Source organism: Emys orbicularis, chromosome 2 (genome assembly GCF_028017835.1).
Source record: "Emys orbicularis isolate rEmyOrb1 chromosome 2, rEmyOrb1.hap1, whole genome shotgun sequence".
Taxonomy (NCBI): domain Eukaryota; kingdom Metazoa; phylum Chordata; order Testudines; family Emydidae; genus Emys; species Emys orbicularis.
The window spans coordinates 208,426,707-208,440,974 of NC_088684.1; the positions used below are offsets into that span (position 1 = coordinate 208,426,707).

General features: G+C 43.6%; 1 protein-coding gene across 2 annotated transcripts in view; it reads right to left on the bottom strand.

Moving 5' to 3' along the window:
* Positions 1 to 13,235, bottom strand: part of ITGA9 (integrin subunit alpha 9) — a 305,024-nt gene extending 291,789 nt beyond the window's left edge. Inside the window, exons 1-2 of one of the 2 annotated variants that reach the window (XM_065399121.1) lie at positions 13,216 to 13,235; positions 4,221 to 4,367 (exon numbers count right to left, since the gene is read on the bottom strand). In XM_065399121.1, the coding sequence (XP_065255193.1) occupies positions 4,221 to 4,367; positions 13,216 to 13,235 (167 nt within the window). Of the gene's footprint in view, positions 1 to 4,220; positions 4,400 to 13,215 lie in introns of those variants that run through there. The other variant, XM_065399120.1, reaches the window with a different exon arrangement.
* Positions 13,236 to 14,268: the final 1,033 nt, after the last annotated feature.

The following is a 14,268-nucleotide window of genomic DNA, read 5'->3' on the forward strand; positions in this document are numbered from 1 at the left end:
AAGTTGAGACACCAAAAGGGCTCCCCCCCCCCATTTTCAAAAAGTGGGAGTGAAGCACTTGCTGAAATTCAGGCCCCCTTGAAATGTCCAGCTGGATGCCCAAAAATGAAACCACCCCAAATCACTAGAGACTTTTTAAAATTTTGTTCATGTGTCATATATGATTACCTCCAATGAGCTGTCCCTTCTCTGACCCCAGTTGTTATTAAATAGTTTGAACTGAAAAGGATAGAGTCAGTTTAGTTCAGGATAAAAATGAGTTCTGTAAAATAAAACAGGGAGTTACAAGGCCCTATTATTATTATGACTTGTATCATGGTAGTGACAAGGAGTCCCAGTCATGGCCCAGGACCTCATTGTGTTCGGTGCTGTACAAACAGAACAAAAGACCTACACAAAAAGTCTGCAGGAAACTTTTACTTTAAATTATTATTTTTTCTGTAGACCCACAGCCCTCTGCAGTGTTATTAACCAAACCTACCAGTATTTTGTTAGTGCAGGAGAAGCAGGAAGTGAAACTGACCAGCCTTGCTTCATTCCCCAAGCAGAGTGAAATGCCAAAACACTTTTAACCATGTATAATGTTTGTTTATATCAGTTTTCATAATCTGAGCCACTGTTACCCACACTCAAGCAAGAAATTATATTATTTCATCTCAACAGCATTCCTTTAGATTGGCACTTCATTCCAGTTATTGTGTGTTCCCCATCAATGCGTGTTAAGGAGAATGAGTAATTTTCAGTTTTGCTTTTCCTATCTTTTGTTGGTTTGTGTGATAAGATTAGCATTGTTTTAAAGTGAGGGGTTTCTTTTATTTGCAAAGCACTTGCTTCTTTTTTGATACTTACTGATAACTCCTTAATAAGGAATGCTCCATGAAAGTCACCGGGCACGGCGGGCAGAAAGGGAAAGCAAACAAGTATTTGTGAAGCAAAGAGTGTGAAAGAACTTTATTTTAAGGGACTAAAACCAAGGCTGAATACATTTATTTAATGCACAGTGTGCTACAGTTACAAATTCAACCGCTAAGTAATCTGTCCATATCTAAGAGATGGAGATAAAGAGACGCTTTGTGGACTGTTTACTGGCATTTACTGTTCCTATGCACATTAAAAGTGACATCAGCTAGGTCAACTTAAAAGAACCCTGTTTAATTCTAACAGAACCCCTGATGCAAATAGAGAGACAGAACAATAGAAAAGAAGTAAACTAGTCAGTTTACATAGTTTTATGAGATGCATACAGATGTGCTATGTTTATTTATCATTCAAAATGCACCACCCTTCCCTCTAAACATTCTGTATAGACATAGAAGACACACACACACCTGCAATCTGCAAACTGCTTTAATCATTCAGAACATATGCCTCACTTCTATATGGAATGCAGACAACTCCTCTTTACAAACAGATCAAACCTATCAATGCTCTATTGTTCACACCATGGAGACACTGCTACTAAAAGTTTTCCCATTTAACACATCATAACCTATCATATTTCATATCACATGAATTTGCTGTCAAGAAGATGAGCTGTTAAATATTTCCTGCAAAGAAGGGGATTATATAAAGGACTAAACAAAACACAACTGGCAGTTTTGCACTGCAGAAAAGGGATACATGCCAGGGGCTATGGCGCAACCCCCCAACTTCTCATAAGCCTTATATGCTCCATTGTGTCTTCTACTCCCCCCATCCCCAGACTTTGCAGGATAAAATATCATCACACAATGTTCTATATGCTGACCCAACTTTGACCATCCCTTCCCCCCTTGAATTTTTCTGAAGTGATGCCCCTAGTACATGGTGTCCCCCAATTACCTAATAAGTTCAGAATGTCACCAGGACCGGCAACAACTGTATATCAGTATAAAAAGGCACTAATTGATTATGGTTTTAGCAGTTGCAGTTAATCCCCATGGATGCTGGGTTTCTTAAGAATGCACCTGCAGGGATGAAGTGCTAATTCAACACCCCACACACATTTCATTCACTTCTCCAAGTACATATCCTGCATGTTCCAGCAGCAACTGTTCACTAGCATAACCACCAGTCTGAAGCACTTCCTTTGTGGACTACAGTATGATAGAATCCCAATCTGCGGCTTGTGGAAACAGAGACTCACAGGGCTGCATTTCCTCTTTTCGTGGCAGCATTTGAACTCAGGGCAACAGATGAACTTAATAAATAGATTCTATGGGAAGAGATCTTTCTTCAGTGTCCTATACCTGTAACTGAATTGAAACCACAGAGAACATCACCTTGGACTACTTAGAAACTAATACCTGGCTAGAAGATTTGGTTACATTGAATGGCCCTTCTGAAGTTCAAACCTTGCTTATTTTTAAATGGTGCCTGGTAGTTTGTGCCTCTGTTGCTTTTCCAGGAAGTACACAAACTTCTTCCATCAGACTGCATCCAAGGCAGAGCAAAATTACTTTATTACCATAATACATTCTAAGTACACATTAGCTGGCCTCAGTTATACTGGAGATTTAAACAATAATGTCAGCTCCTGTGCTGTTCCCAAACCACAGTCAGAGGCAGCATTTCTGCAATTAAAGAAAAGAACTTAAAGCCAGGATTCAATGTTCCTCCTCATTGCTGTGAAAACAAAAAAATCACTGCCTGCTTACTTAGTACCCGCTGAAAGGTACTGAAGGTGCTGACAGATTCTGTGTGCTGTCCTGTTGTACAGATTACTCAGCAAGGGTTGAAATGCAGACGTAAACGTGTCCAGTTACAACTTTTTTAAAACACTAATTTTTAATTTAAAAACTCCTCCTCTAGAATGTGTCTAAGACGACAACAGTCTATTATTCTGATTCTCTAAAGATCATGTTGGCTGACACTAGAAGCCTTAAATCAGTGGGTGTGGTGGAATCAGAAAATCTGATCCTGCAGTACTCTCCCAATTTCCAGCAACAGGCAGTGGAAAAGCTACTGGCAGTAATAAACACACCCTCGACAGCAGCAACTTCAGTTTAGCTCCATTTTTTCTGCGTCAATCCAATTGCAGGGAGGAACAAAGTAAAGTTCAATGCCAAAAGAAGGATGCTCCCTCTTACTGTAGCATGGGATTTTAAACCGGTGTCTTAGCTGAAACATGATATTTGGAGACTGGACATTGTCCTCTCTGAAGCCAGAGGGTCTCTAAATATTTAGGGTGAAATCCTGGCCCCACTGAAGCCCATGGGACTTTTGACTTCAAAAGCCAGAAGTTCACCTTGAACTTCTATCCCACCATTAATCTTTAGCAGTAAGATAGTCCATGCCAAGTTAAATCAGCCTTCACTACTTCTCTAGTCCCCCACCACCGCTGTCAATTGGTCCTCAGAAGAAGGCCCCCCCACACACACACAAACTTATGCACTAGTGACTGTGCTCTAAGAAGAAATACAGCATATCCCAGTCCAGTCATGTTCTGACTAGGCATAGCAGCTACAGTGTCTGCAGGAAAGCAATATATTTAACTGAAAATTACTAGTAATCTTCTTACTGAGCGAGAGTTTAGCCTCCATGGTGAGTTGAGGTGACACTTCACACTTGGGAAATGGAGGAGAAGACTATTTAAAGGCCAATATCCCACAAACCAACCACAGGACCATTTTACTATAGGAGAGGTTCCCCCTGCAGCAGTCTCCTCTGGATGCTGCCGGGAAAGAGAAACTCCCGTCCTCAGAGTGATAAAGGCCTCCAGACCTGCCAAGGCACACTGTTTTGGGGAAGGCAGCCCCTCCTGCAGGGCATTAGACTCATAGACTTTAAGGCCAGAAGGGACCATCGTGATCATCTAGTCTGACCGCCTGCACATTGCAGGCCACTGAATCTCACCCACCCACTCCTGCAATAGACACCTAACCTCTGGCTGAGTTACTGGAGTCCTCAAATCATGGGTTAAAGATACTGTGATGTCTCTCCCTTCTCGCCACCAAGGATTTTGCTGCCCTGTTTCAACCAGGCAGTTAAAATCTCCCTCATTCGAGTGGTCACAGATATACCTTGAGACAGCTGCAATATCCTGAGCTATCTACCGGGGAGCGGGGAGAGAAGAAATGGACTCCACCTGGCTTGGAGCCGGGGAATCTAAAAAGGTGGGGGGATGAGGCCGGAGGGGAGGGGGCTGAGAGGTGCCAGCGCCACTTCCAAGTGGCACATTCACGTGCAACGAAAGCAGCAGCAGCTCCCCGCCACAGAGCCAGTCTCTCTGCCCTACTCACCAGCGGGTATTATCGTAGTAATGCTCCAGCACCGAGTATCCAAAGAAGGAGCCATTGGGCCCCTGGTAGACCACCGGGTGATCCAGGTCCACGTTGTAGGAATAAGCCAAGGCCACTGCTATCAAACCCACCAGCACTTTAAACCAACTCCGCTTGGCCTTCCACTGGGGTCCAGGCATCCTGCGGGGCAGGGCAGGGAGCGCGTGTGCGGGGGAGCGCCTCTGTCCTGGGGAAATCCAGCGCCTGCCCTCCTCACTGCAGGCAGCCCGGGGTGCGGGGTGTTAAGCTGGAGTTGAAACGAGCATACAACAAACAATCCAGCCCCAGCCCGTGGAGTCCCAGGAGCTCCGGAAAGCGCCGCGCAGCCCGCCCGGTCCGGCTGAAGCCTGCAGCAGAGGGGGCTGGGTGGGCTGCAGCCAGGGATTCTGACTCAGTCCTGGAGCAGCCAGGGACTTTTGTGGCCGCCTCGCGGAGAAGCTCCAGTTCGCTCCAATCCCCGGGGCGCAGGGAGTGGAGGCAGCGCTCCCCTGCCTGGGACAGCGCCGGCCCCAAAACTACAGCGGCGGCGCCCTCTAGCGGCCGCAGCCTCGGCTCGTTCCCTCAGCAACGCAGCACCTTCGCTACCTAAGGGGATGGATCCCCTTGGTGAGGGGACCCACGGAAATTCTCTCCCTCTCCTTCCATTTCCCTTTTTACTCACACACACACACACACACACACACACACACACCACACACACACACTCTCTCTCTCTCTCTTCCCTGATGCTCGAAAGCTTCCCCTTCAGGGAATGATTTCACACTGCTCCTTCTGTATTTCTGGAGTTTGCATTATCACTTGTTCTGTACATCAAGGTGCACTATTTACTTCAGCCCTCAGCGTCCAAAACATGTTGTAGTTCCCCTAATCGAGGAATTACACTCAACAGCCCGTTTTCTTCCTCCCTCTCTCAATTGTTTCATTAACAACAATACTTCGCAATTCTAAAGCGTGTTTAATCTTCAGAAAGACCTATGAGCTCAAATAGCTCAACATTCCTGTGAGGTGGGCACATTCACCCCGATTTACAAATGGGGGAACTGAAGCAACAAGCAGTTAGGTGACTTGCAAAGACAATTGAGGGAATCAGTGGCAAAGCTGGGATTCAAAAAATCAGAATTCCTGGGTTCCATTCCTGTGCCAAGCCCACTGCCAGCGGTACTTCAGTAGCAGCAGCATTCATTCTGCAGCAGTTTATTTGTAGAAGGAAGCCATGGAAAAACCGCCTCCCTCTTAATTATCGGCTCCCCGATTGTACATGTTTAATAGCTTCCCGGCCAGACAATGTGGCCCTCTTCTTTAGATATTATGCTATTTGCATTGGCAAACCTCTGGCATAGTATACCATGTTTATATCAATTCTGTCCAGATCCTTACACCTGCACGCCAATCTGCTTGACTTCCCCTTCATGCTCAAGTCAGTCACTTCATCTGTGTCCTGTCTTCACCTCATATACCTTTTCCCACTGCTCATTTTACACTCAAGCTTACAACTATCAATCACCCACACACAGCTGGACTGATCCCATGAAGAACTGTGAAGAATTGATATGAGAAAGAAAGAGTGAGTCAGAAAACTGAGGGCCTAAAAATGTTTTAAAAAATTAGTCCTGCCTCATTTTAAACTTCCCCCACTGTTCCTTGCATCCTTCATTGGGGGGCATTAGCTGCACTGAGAGAGGCAGGCTTCATTTTGTGAGGCTTGATCCAAGTCTCATTGAATAGAATGCGATTCTTGCCCATTCAATGGCAGATCAAGCAGGCCCTCATTAATTATGTATTTATCACTGTTCCTTTATTATGATGTATGACCATTTAATATATTATGTTCATAGATACAAATATTTTGTATTCCATGTATATAAAGACAAAGATATGACAGACAATGAATGTTTTCTAAGATTGTTTGAGAGTAGCATAATGCTTAACAAATAGGGTGGAGAGAACACTTTTCCACACCTCTAGTCTTTAGCATATGATCAAACCTCTGTTTTTAAAAGCTTATTAAAAATGTTAGAGGAAAAAAGTTTATTTTTCAGTAAAAAACATGTTCATTTAGATCATATTAACTATATTCAAACCTTAAATGAATGAACTTAATGAAAAGATTGTCACAGGACTTTCAGAACTGTGCGACCAGTATGGATAAAAGTAATCTGGTTGAGGAGGAAAGTCAATATACACTGATCAGGCAAATTCCACAGACGACATGCAATCCCATTAATAACACCAAGCCAAATTCTTTGCATTTTGAAGCAGGAAAGCAACAGGGCTTTCCAATTAATTATCCGATTACTGAACAAGGCTAAACAGCTCTCCAATCAAATTAGAGGAAATGGGAGCTGACACACTAATACTGTGGAGAGAATGTTGGACATCTCCATTTTCATGGGGAAGAGAGAAGCTACATGGCTGGATTAGGTGAATAAAACATTGGCCTGTCACCATGTAGAGCTCACAGGAGAGCTTGTGCTTCTAAAAATGGCATGATTGGAGGTGTGTCAGTCCATAAAAGAGATCAGCTCCCATTGCATGGCAAGGAAACCTATTCAGAACATGGTCTAGACACTTGACTTCCAGCCACCTCTTTTTTGGGGGGCACTGTGATTTTGCATGGCTGGGGCCTGATCCTGCAACATCTAAATTGATACGAGTTTTGCCATTGGTTTCAGTGGGAGTATGATCAGAATCAGTGTCTCCAAGTCAGGACATTTTCTTAAAGGAGATGGGAAAACTCATATTGTAGGTTAGTCTGAAAAAAAATCGGTCATGAATTTAAACATTAACTACTGCAGGCACACCTAATATATGGTCACTGAATGGGTAGAACTAAAAATGAGGACTAAGAAAAAAGGTATACATATTTTAACACCTTGAGCGCATGTGCCAAATCTTTATCATGAAACTAGTAGAGCTGGCTTTAACTATCTTTATCTATATCCATCTGGACCTATTCTGTCTGCAAACTTTCTTGTTTATAGATCTCTAAGTACCTACTTAACTTCCATATACATATGGATAGATACAAAAGCAGATTAGGTAAATCATACCTGTAAATCAAGGCTATAATTATAACCTTGTGGTGACTCCATGAATCACAAAAGGAGAACTAGTGTTATTACTCTGTATTACACTTTTGCTTTAATTCTACCACAAGTCATTGAGCTAGATGCATCTTCTTTAGGAAAGCATCCAATCCTGATCTAAACACTCCAAGTGAAGTATGATTTAGTATATGGAGATTTACCTTACCAGTCTGTTCAATGGTTAGTCATATCCTTCTGTTCAACTCTACTAAACATTTCCAATTCAACTTCCAGTTACTGGACCTTGTTATGCCTATGTCTGCTAGATTAATGAATGCCTTATTACCAGATATCTACTACTCCCTTGGAGGGGTGATTATAAATTGTGATCGACTCACCCCTTAAACCTTTGCTTTACATGGATCTCCTTTAGCCTAAGGCACATTTTCCAGACCAGGCTCAGCTCAAGCCAGTGTACTAAAAATAGGAGGTTTGATGTTATGGCACTGGCGGTGGCTCATGCTAGCTGTCCAAGCCTACACCCATCCAACCTCCTGGGCCCAAGCGTGGATAACTGGCCCGAGCCACTACCAAACACTGCAGTGTCCACACTACTAGTTTTAGCACACTAGGTCGAGCTGAGCTCACAAGTCGGTCTACCCGGGCTGGGAATCACACCTCCCAGCCACAGGTAGACATATGCTAAGGTAAGTGGGGATGACAACTGTGTTTGCAGAGTCATTCCTACCATGTCAATCAGAGAGCTAGGGTGCTAGTCACATATAAACTCTGATCATGGTCTTCCCTCCAGCATCCTACTCACCAAGCAGAAAATCATTATCAGAACCTTGGTGTGCTCTGTCACTAACAGAGATATTCAGATCTCTAGAGTCAGTGCACCACAGCAGTCAAGTGACTAACACCTTCACAAATTGTCCCCATTGGTCTACAGGGGCCTCCTCATTTTTCATATTGCAGGGGTATAAAATCAATTGTTTTAGATAATTAAGGAATTCAGGTTTCAATACCATACATTTAATGGGGTGCCTGCATTAACCTTTCTAGAGCCAGAAATAAATGCATAATATTATTAACTTGGTGGTTGTTGTTCCATTTGGCTGCAGCTAATTCTCTGGAGCAAACGTGAGAGTAAGAAACTATCACATTATTGGTACTGTTACTTCCTGATGTTCGCTCTTTTGACTGCTTGCCCTTATCTTCCTTGAATAGCTCTACCACAGATTTTCCCATGTGGATTTTGAATCCGAAAAGCTTTTTCTAAGTTCAAGAGAGGGTCAAGACAAACCTTTAGCCAGCATAGGAGGCAGTAATTTAAGCAAACCACTCTTCCTCAAAGTTCTTCAATAAAAAACAACCTCTGGCAGTTCAGCAATATTTTCAAAGCCTCGATTTTCATAGGTGAAAATCAATTGTCCCTTTTAAGCATCTGATAATTGTTATTCTAAACTGTCTTGCTTCTGCAGCATCAGCTCCAGTTTATGAGCCAGGTATATTATTCTTCAATTGTTCTTGAAAATTCTTTATTTAAGTGGGACTTAAGTAGTGGATAGGCCTTGCACTGGCCTTCAGCATAGGGGTGAGTTTGATCCACTGTGACTTGGGGCCCACTTCTGCCCCAAAGAAACTTGTAAAGGGGTAGCTGCCACCCAAGCACCCCCTTGTGGGCGGGGATGCCTCTGCAGTGCCCTGCCTCTAGTAGCCTCCCTCTGAATGGCCCTGTAAGCATGCCAAAGGACTCTGACTGTATTTAGTATTAAACCAGCCCCACAAAGGGATGCAGTAAGCGCTGAGAAAGTCCCAAACTGTATTCTCTACCTGAAGCCATCGGTTCCCAGCTCTCGCTCAGCCCTCTTGCCCTGCCTCAGTTCTCTCAATCAGCCACACTCCTGCCTCTTCCTGCTGCTGTTTATATTAAATCGCTCGTTTTCCTTTTTTTGAAGGTGCTCCTCTTGTAATCAGAGCTGGCTCAGCCCCAGGCCAGCCACCCTGTTACATAATTGTATAATTAAAATATTACACATTATACTATATAGCATATTGTTATACACATTTACCCCAATATAACGTGACCCGATATAACACGAATTCGAATATAACGCAGTAAAGCAGTGCTCGGGGGGGGGGAGGGCGCTGCGTGCTCCAGCGGATCAAAGCAAGTTCGATATAACGCGGTTTCACCTATAACGCGGTAAGATTTTTTGGCTCCTGAGGACAGCGTTATATCGGGGTAGAGGTGTATTTCTAAAATGTTTGTTATCATCCACACATCGGTAAGACCCAAAACTCGGCTGGAACGAAGTAGAAAAAGATCTCCCAATCAGGTATTATTTTCCTTTGATAGAGCTTTCTTCAGTGAATCCAGATCCTGCATTTCAGCACTCACTTAATAGACCTTGATTCAGCAGTCCATCCTTACTCAAGGTGCTTAATCAAGCACCTACTTAACTTGCTTAAGTCTCATTGACTTTAGTGGGACTTCAGGGTATGCCTAAAGATAAGCATGTGCTTAAAATACTTTAATGAACTGGGAACCATAGTACCTGTGTATACTCCATGGGTTGCTAATGGAATATAACTCCTGGAACTCAAATTGATTCCTAACAACATGGGTCGGTTTATTTTATGATAAACAACACACAGAGTACATTTTCACACATCATACTGGAAATACAAAATGTGTATAATGTAGTAAATATAGTAGTAATATAAAAATAAAATGGGAGAAATATTTATCTATATCAAATTGCTCTTCTGTTTACTAGCAGTGGTTTCAGTAGTAATGCTAACTAGAAGAGCCCATTTTGATTTCACATTGACATCAGTGGTATCAGATACTTAGGCACTCAAAGCTGACTGAATCTCATTACCACAGCACATGGATCAATTGATCAAAAAGCTTTTATCATTACAATCTGAGTAGACATTTTTTATTTGGTAATATACTGTAATAAAACCCTTTATTTTTTATTTATATTATTTAAGTGTCTATCCCAGGCTCTACAGATAAAATCTATATAAAAAAAACAAACCACCCAGCAATGTATTCCAAAAATACATGTAAAAAAAAAAAAAAATCAGCTAGCCTGTAGTTCAGCATTGCCTTCTCAGAGACACCCCCTACCCAATCTGTCATTAACTCAGCCCTCCCCAGAGGCACGAACAAATGGGCCTGCTTTAGTGCATGCCCTGAAAGTCAACAGCTTTGGGATATATTAAACCAAAGTGGGAGAGAGTTAATTCCCAAATCAATGACACGCCAGCAGATGCATCTCTTTTTAAACTGGAGTGGGAACGAGGGGAATCTAGTTCTACCACCTCCACTGATCCTGACTGCAGTTGTACTGCACAAGGAGACAGGCTGTAACTCAAGTACGCAGGTCTGAAATCAGTCTGGTCTTGTTAGGTCAAAACCAAGACCTCAAAACTCTGCCTGGAAACCAATAAGCAACCAGTGCAGATCCTGATGAACTGGTGTCATGTGATCCCAGAAAGATACTTGGCTCAGCAAACAAATTGCCACATTCGGCACCAGTTTCAGTTTCCAAAATGACTTAAGGTACAGCTCCATGAAGATCATGTCATAGCTGTTTAATCTGGAAGTGACAAAGGCATGGATCATGGTAGCAAAAATCTGTATCCAAGAAGAAAGCTAGCAAACTTCTGATCCAGTGCAGATGAAAAAAAAGCCATCCTGATCACAGATAGTATATGATAATCAAAAAGCAACCGGCAATCTAACAACCACCCCAAACTGCTAACTTATGTAATAAATATCACACACACACATACAGTCAAAATGGCTGATTGAATATTTAGCAAATTCATTTGCTATCATTATCTCAATCTCGCTTGGCCAGATTTGGTAAGATAACTAGCTAGCTCTCATCCATGTCTCAGTTTTAAACAGACACTGGGTAAGGTCTGTTGAATGTATCATCTGTATCACAGGAGATGGAGACAGAGCTGCGTGTCATCAGCATACAGAAGGCACCATTAACCCATTACCTCTTCACCAGAAATGGGCAAATTGTTCGAGCAAATTTCCCTCCCCCCCAAAAAAATGCAGGTTCAGGTCAACTGAAACATTTCATGAAATTTGTATCAAATTCACAAAGTTGTTTTGATTAACTTTTTTTTCCTAATTAGAAAAAGCTGGGAGGGTTTGTTTTAACATTGAAATATTTTATTGTGACTAATTTTCTATTCAAAATTACTTTGATTTGAAGCTTACTTCACTTCTATGAAAAAAATAATAAGTAAAAGTCCTCAAATTAAATTAAGTGTTTTGTTCAATCAGAATTACATTCTTTTTGGTTTGCTGAAAAATGAAAAGAAAAAAAGAAAAGTGTTTCAGCATGACCAAAAACAATTTTAAAAAAGTTTTGGTACAGCTAGTGAACCAAAAAAATCCGTTATTCGCACAGCTCTATGCTTACTAACCCTTTTAACAGTCTCGTACACATTCTGAATGAAGAGATGAACCGAGTAGCACCCCACATGAGAGAGCCTCCAGGTTAGAGGAACAGCTGCCTAGTACTACCCTATGGGACCTCACAGAGAGAAAAGAACAAAGCCATCTGAAAGCAACCCCATCCACACACACCAGTGGAGAGTCAACACCTAATGACCAATGGGACCAAAGACAGCTGATAAATCTAGTATCACTATGGACAACTGTTCTTCATCCATTGCCAGGAGGGGATCAGCCAAAACCACAAAAAGCGTGTTTTCCATACCAACCCCAGACTGACAAGGATTCGAGTCGCTGAGACATCCAGGTATTGGGAGTTCTTGCCACAACCTTCTTAATCATTTTAACCCAAACGGAACCTCCCTGTCCACAACTGTTGTCTCCTTTGCTCTCTGCAGACAGCTGCTTCCTCCCCTCCCCAACAATCCCTGGGACAATAGGCAATTTTGGAAGGAAAACAAATTTCAGCCTGTAAACTAAGGGTGAAATCCTAACTCCCATTGACTTTGTTCTGTTTTGTTATGTGCAGGCAGAGTAGACCACATTGCAACCCTCTCCGTGACTCATCCAATATCTCTGTAGTGCTACCATAGGAATCTATAGAACTGCTAGTTACAAAAAACTAATCCATCCCACTATCTGAGCTATTGTTCTATTCCAAGTCCTGCATGTGACTCTGACACGATGACACCCACTATCAGAGATCGTAAACCATTTCCTACCCTGTTCTAACAAGAGAGATAGGAGCCCTATTCTGTAATTAAGTGGACATTTAAAATATTACCATGTCACAGGGTGCTCCACTCACCGCTGGTCTGGCACCTCCTCCTGGTCACTCCAGGGATTACCTCTCAAGGCTGACATCTCCATCTGCAGTTTGCACACCGTCACTCTGACTCTGGTCTGCAGCACCTCTCACTCCAGGACCAACAGCGTCCTCTTCGTGCCTTAGTCCTCCAGGGTTCAGTGCATCAACAGTCCCAGGCAGTCCTCCCATTCACTGCCCAAGTCATGGGTGGAGGGTGAAGCTTCCCTTTGCCACGCTTCTTCCAGCCAAGGCCCCACCTCTGCTCTCAGCACCCCCCATAGCCCTGGCCCTAGCTGGGGGGAGAACTCTCTGCCCTGACCAGAGCTCCGAGCCCCTCCCCTGTTCTGCCCCTTCTGCCTGCAGCCCTGCATATGGCCCCACCCCCTTTCCCCATGGCCCCACCCCATTCCACCCACAGCCCTGCCCCCATTCTGCCCTCACTTCCCTCAGCCCTGCCCCCACTCTGCTTCTTCCCACATACCCCAGGCCCCGGCCCCACTCCACTGTGGCCTTGAGACCAGAAAAGGTCTGTGTCCCTGTGGCAGCTCCAGGACCACGGCAGGGAGCAAGAGCTCCTCTAGCCCCGGGGCTATGGTGGGGGGAGATTTTTCTAGGGGGGCCCAAATCCACCACTGCACCCCCAGTGGCATGAGACTTGGGGAGGCTTATCCTCCCCTCCCCTCCATTACACGCCACCCATGACCCCATTGCCACTTCCTCAGGCCCACCCTCTATGCCGAGGTGAAGTCTAAGGACCCTCAACTTAGTAGTTCTGGGCTTCCTCTCTTTACCCTCGCTGCTCCTTCCCACCACTCTGGTTCCCCTTCTCTCCCTGGGAGTACCAGCTCCAAAAACCCCTCCTCCCTTTTCCCAAGGAGTGACTAGTGACTGGACCCTTTCCAAGGAGCCCTCAAACACTCCTCTCTCTCCCCAGAGAGTGACTACCCTTTCTCAGCAGCCCCCAGTCTGTAGCCCCCTACCTGGCTTTATAGGCTCTGCCTGTTCCTGCACAGTTGAGCCTGTTCCTAATCAATCTCCTGCTCCAGGTGCAGCCTCTGGAGTTAATTGGCCTACTCCATTCAGTCCTGTGTGGGGTGGACACCCCATCACATACTGCTTGTATTCTTCTTACACAGCTTTTAAGCTGATACATCACATGGCTTTCTGTAACAGTAGATGTGGGCTACAGCTTAAGACAAAAGCTAGTTGATTTATGTTTTTAAAAGGAAAAAGTTGACTTCTAAAATTCATTCTAGTTTAAATCATGAAAGCTAAAAAGTATTTAACTCTAAAGGGCCTGATCCAATTCTGTTGAAGCTGAAATAAAGGATTCCACAAGACTTCAGTGGCAGTTGGATTGTTCAGGGCCTTAGTCATTAAGCAGTGTTTGATTCCAAACTTGTTTATTTTATTCCAGTACACCACAGCAAAAGGATAACAAGTAAGGGGCAATCACTACACAGATACATATATAGAATACAGAAAGCTTGTGAAATACAGATTATATGGTGGATCCTGTTATCATACCATTTTGCAATCACCCTGGGTATTACCTAACTTCATTGATTCATAATCCAACCAGAGCCTCTATTTTCCCAGCTAACTTCTAATTCTAACTTAATTACCCAGAGACAGTGTTGATCACATGACAAGTTTGGGCCACTTGTCCAAAGATCCAATTTA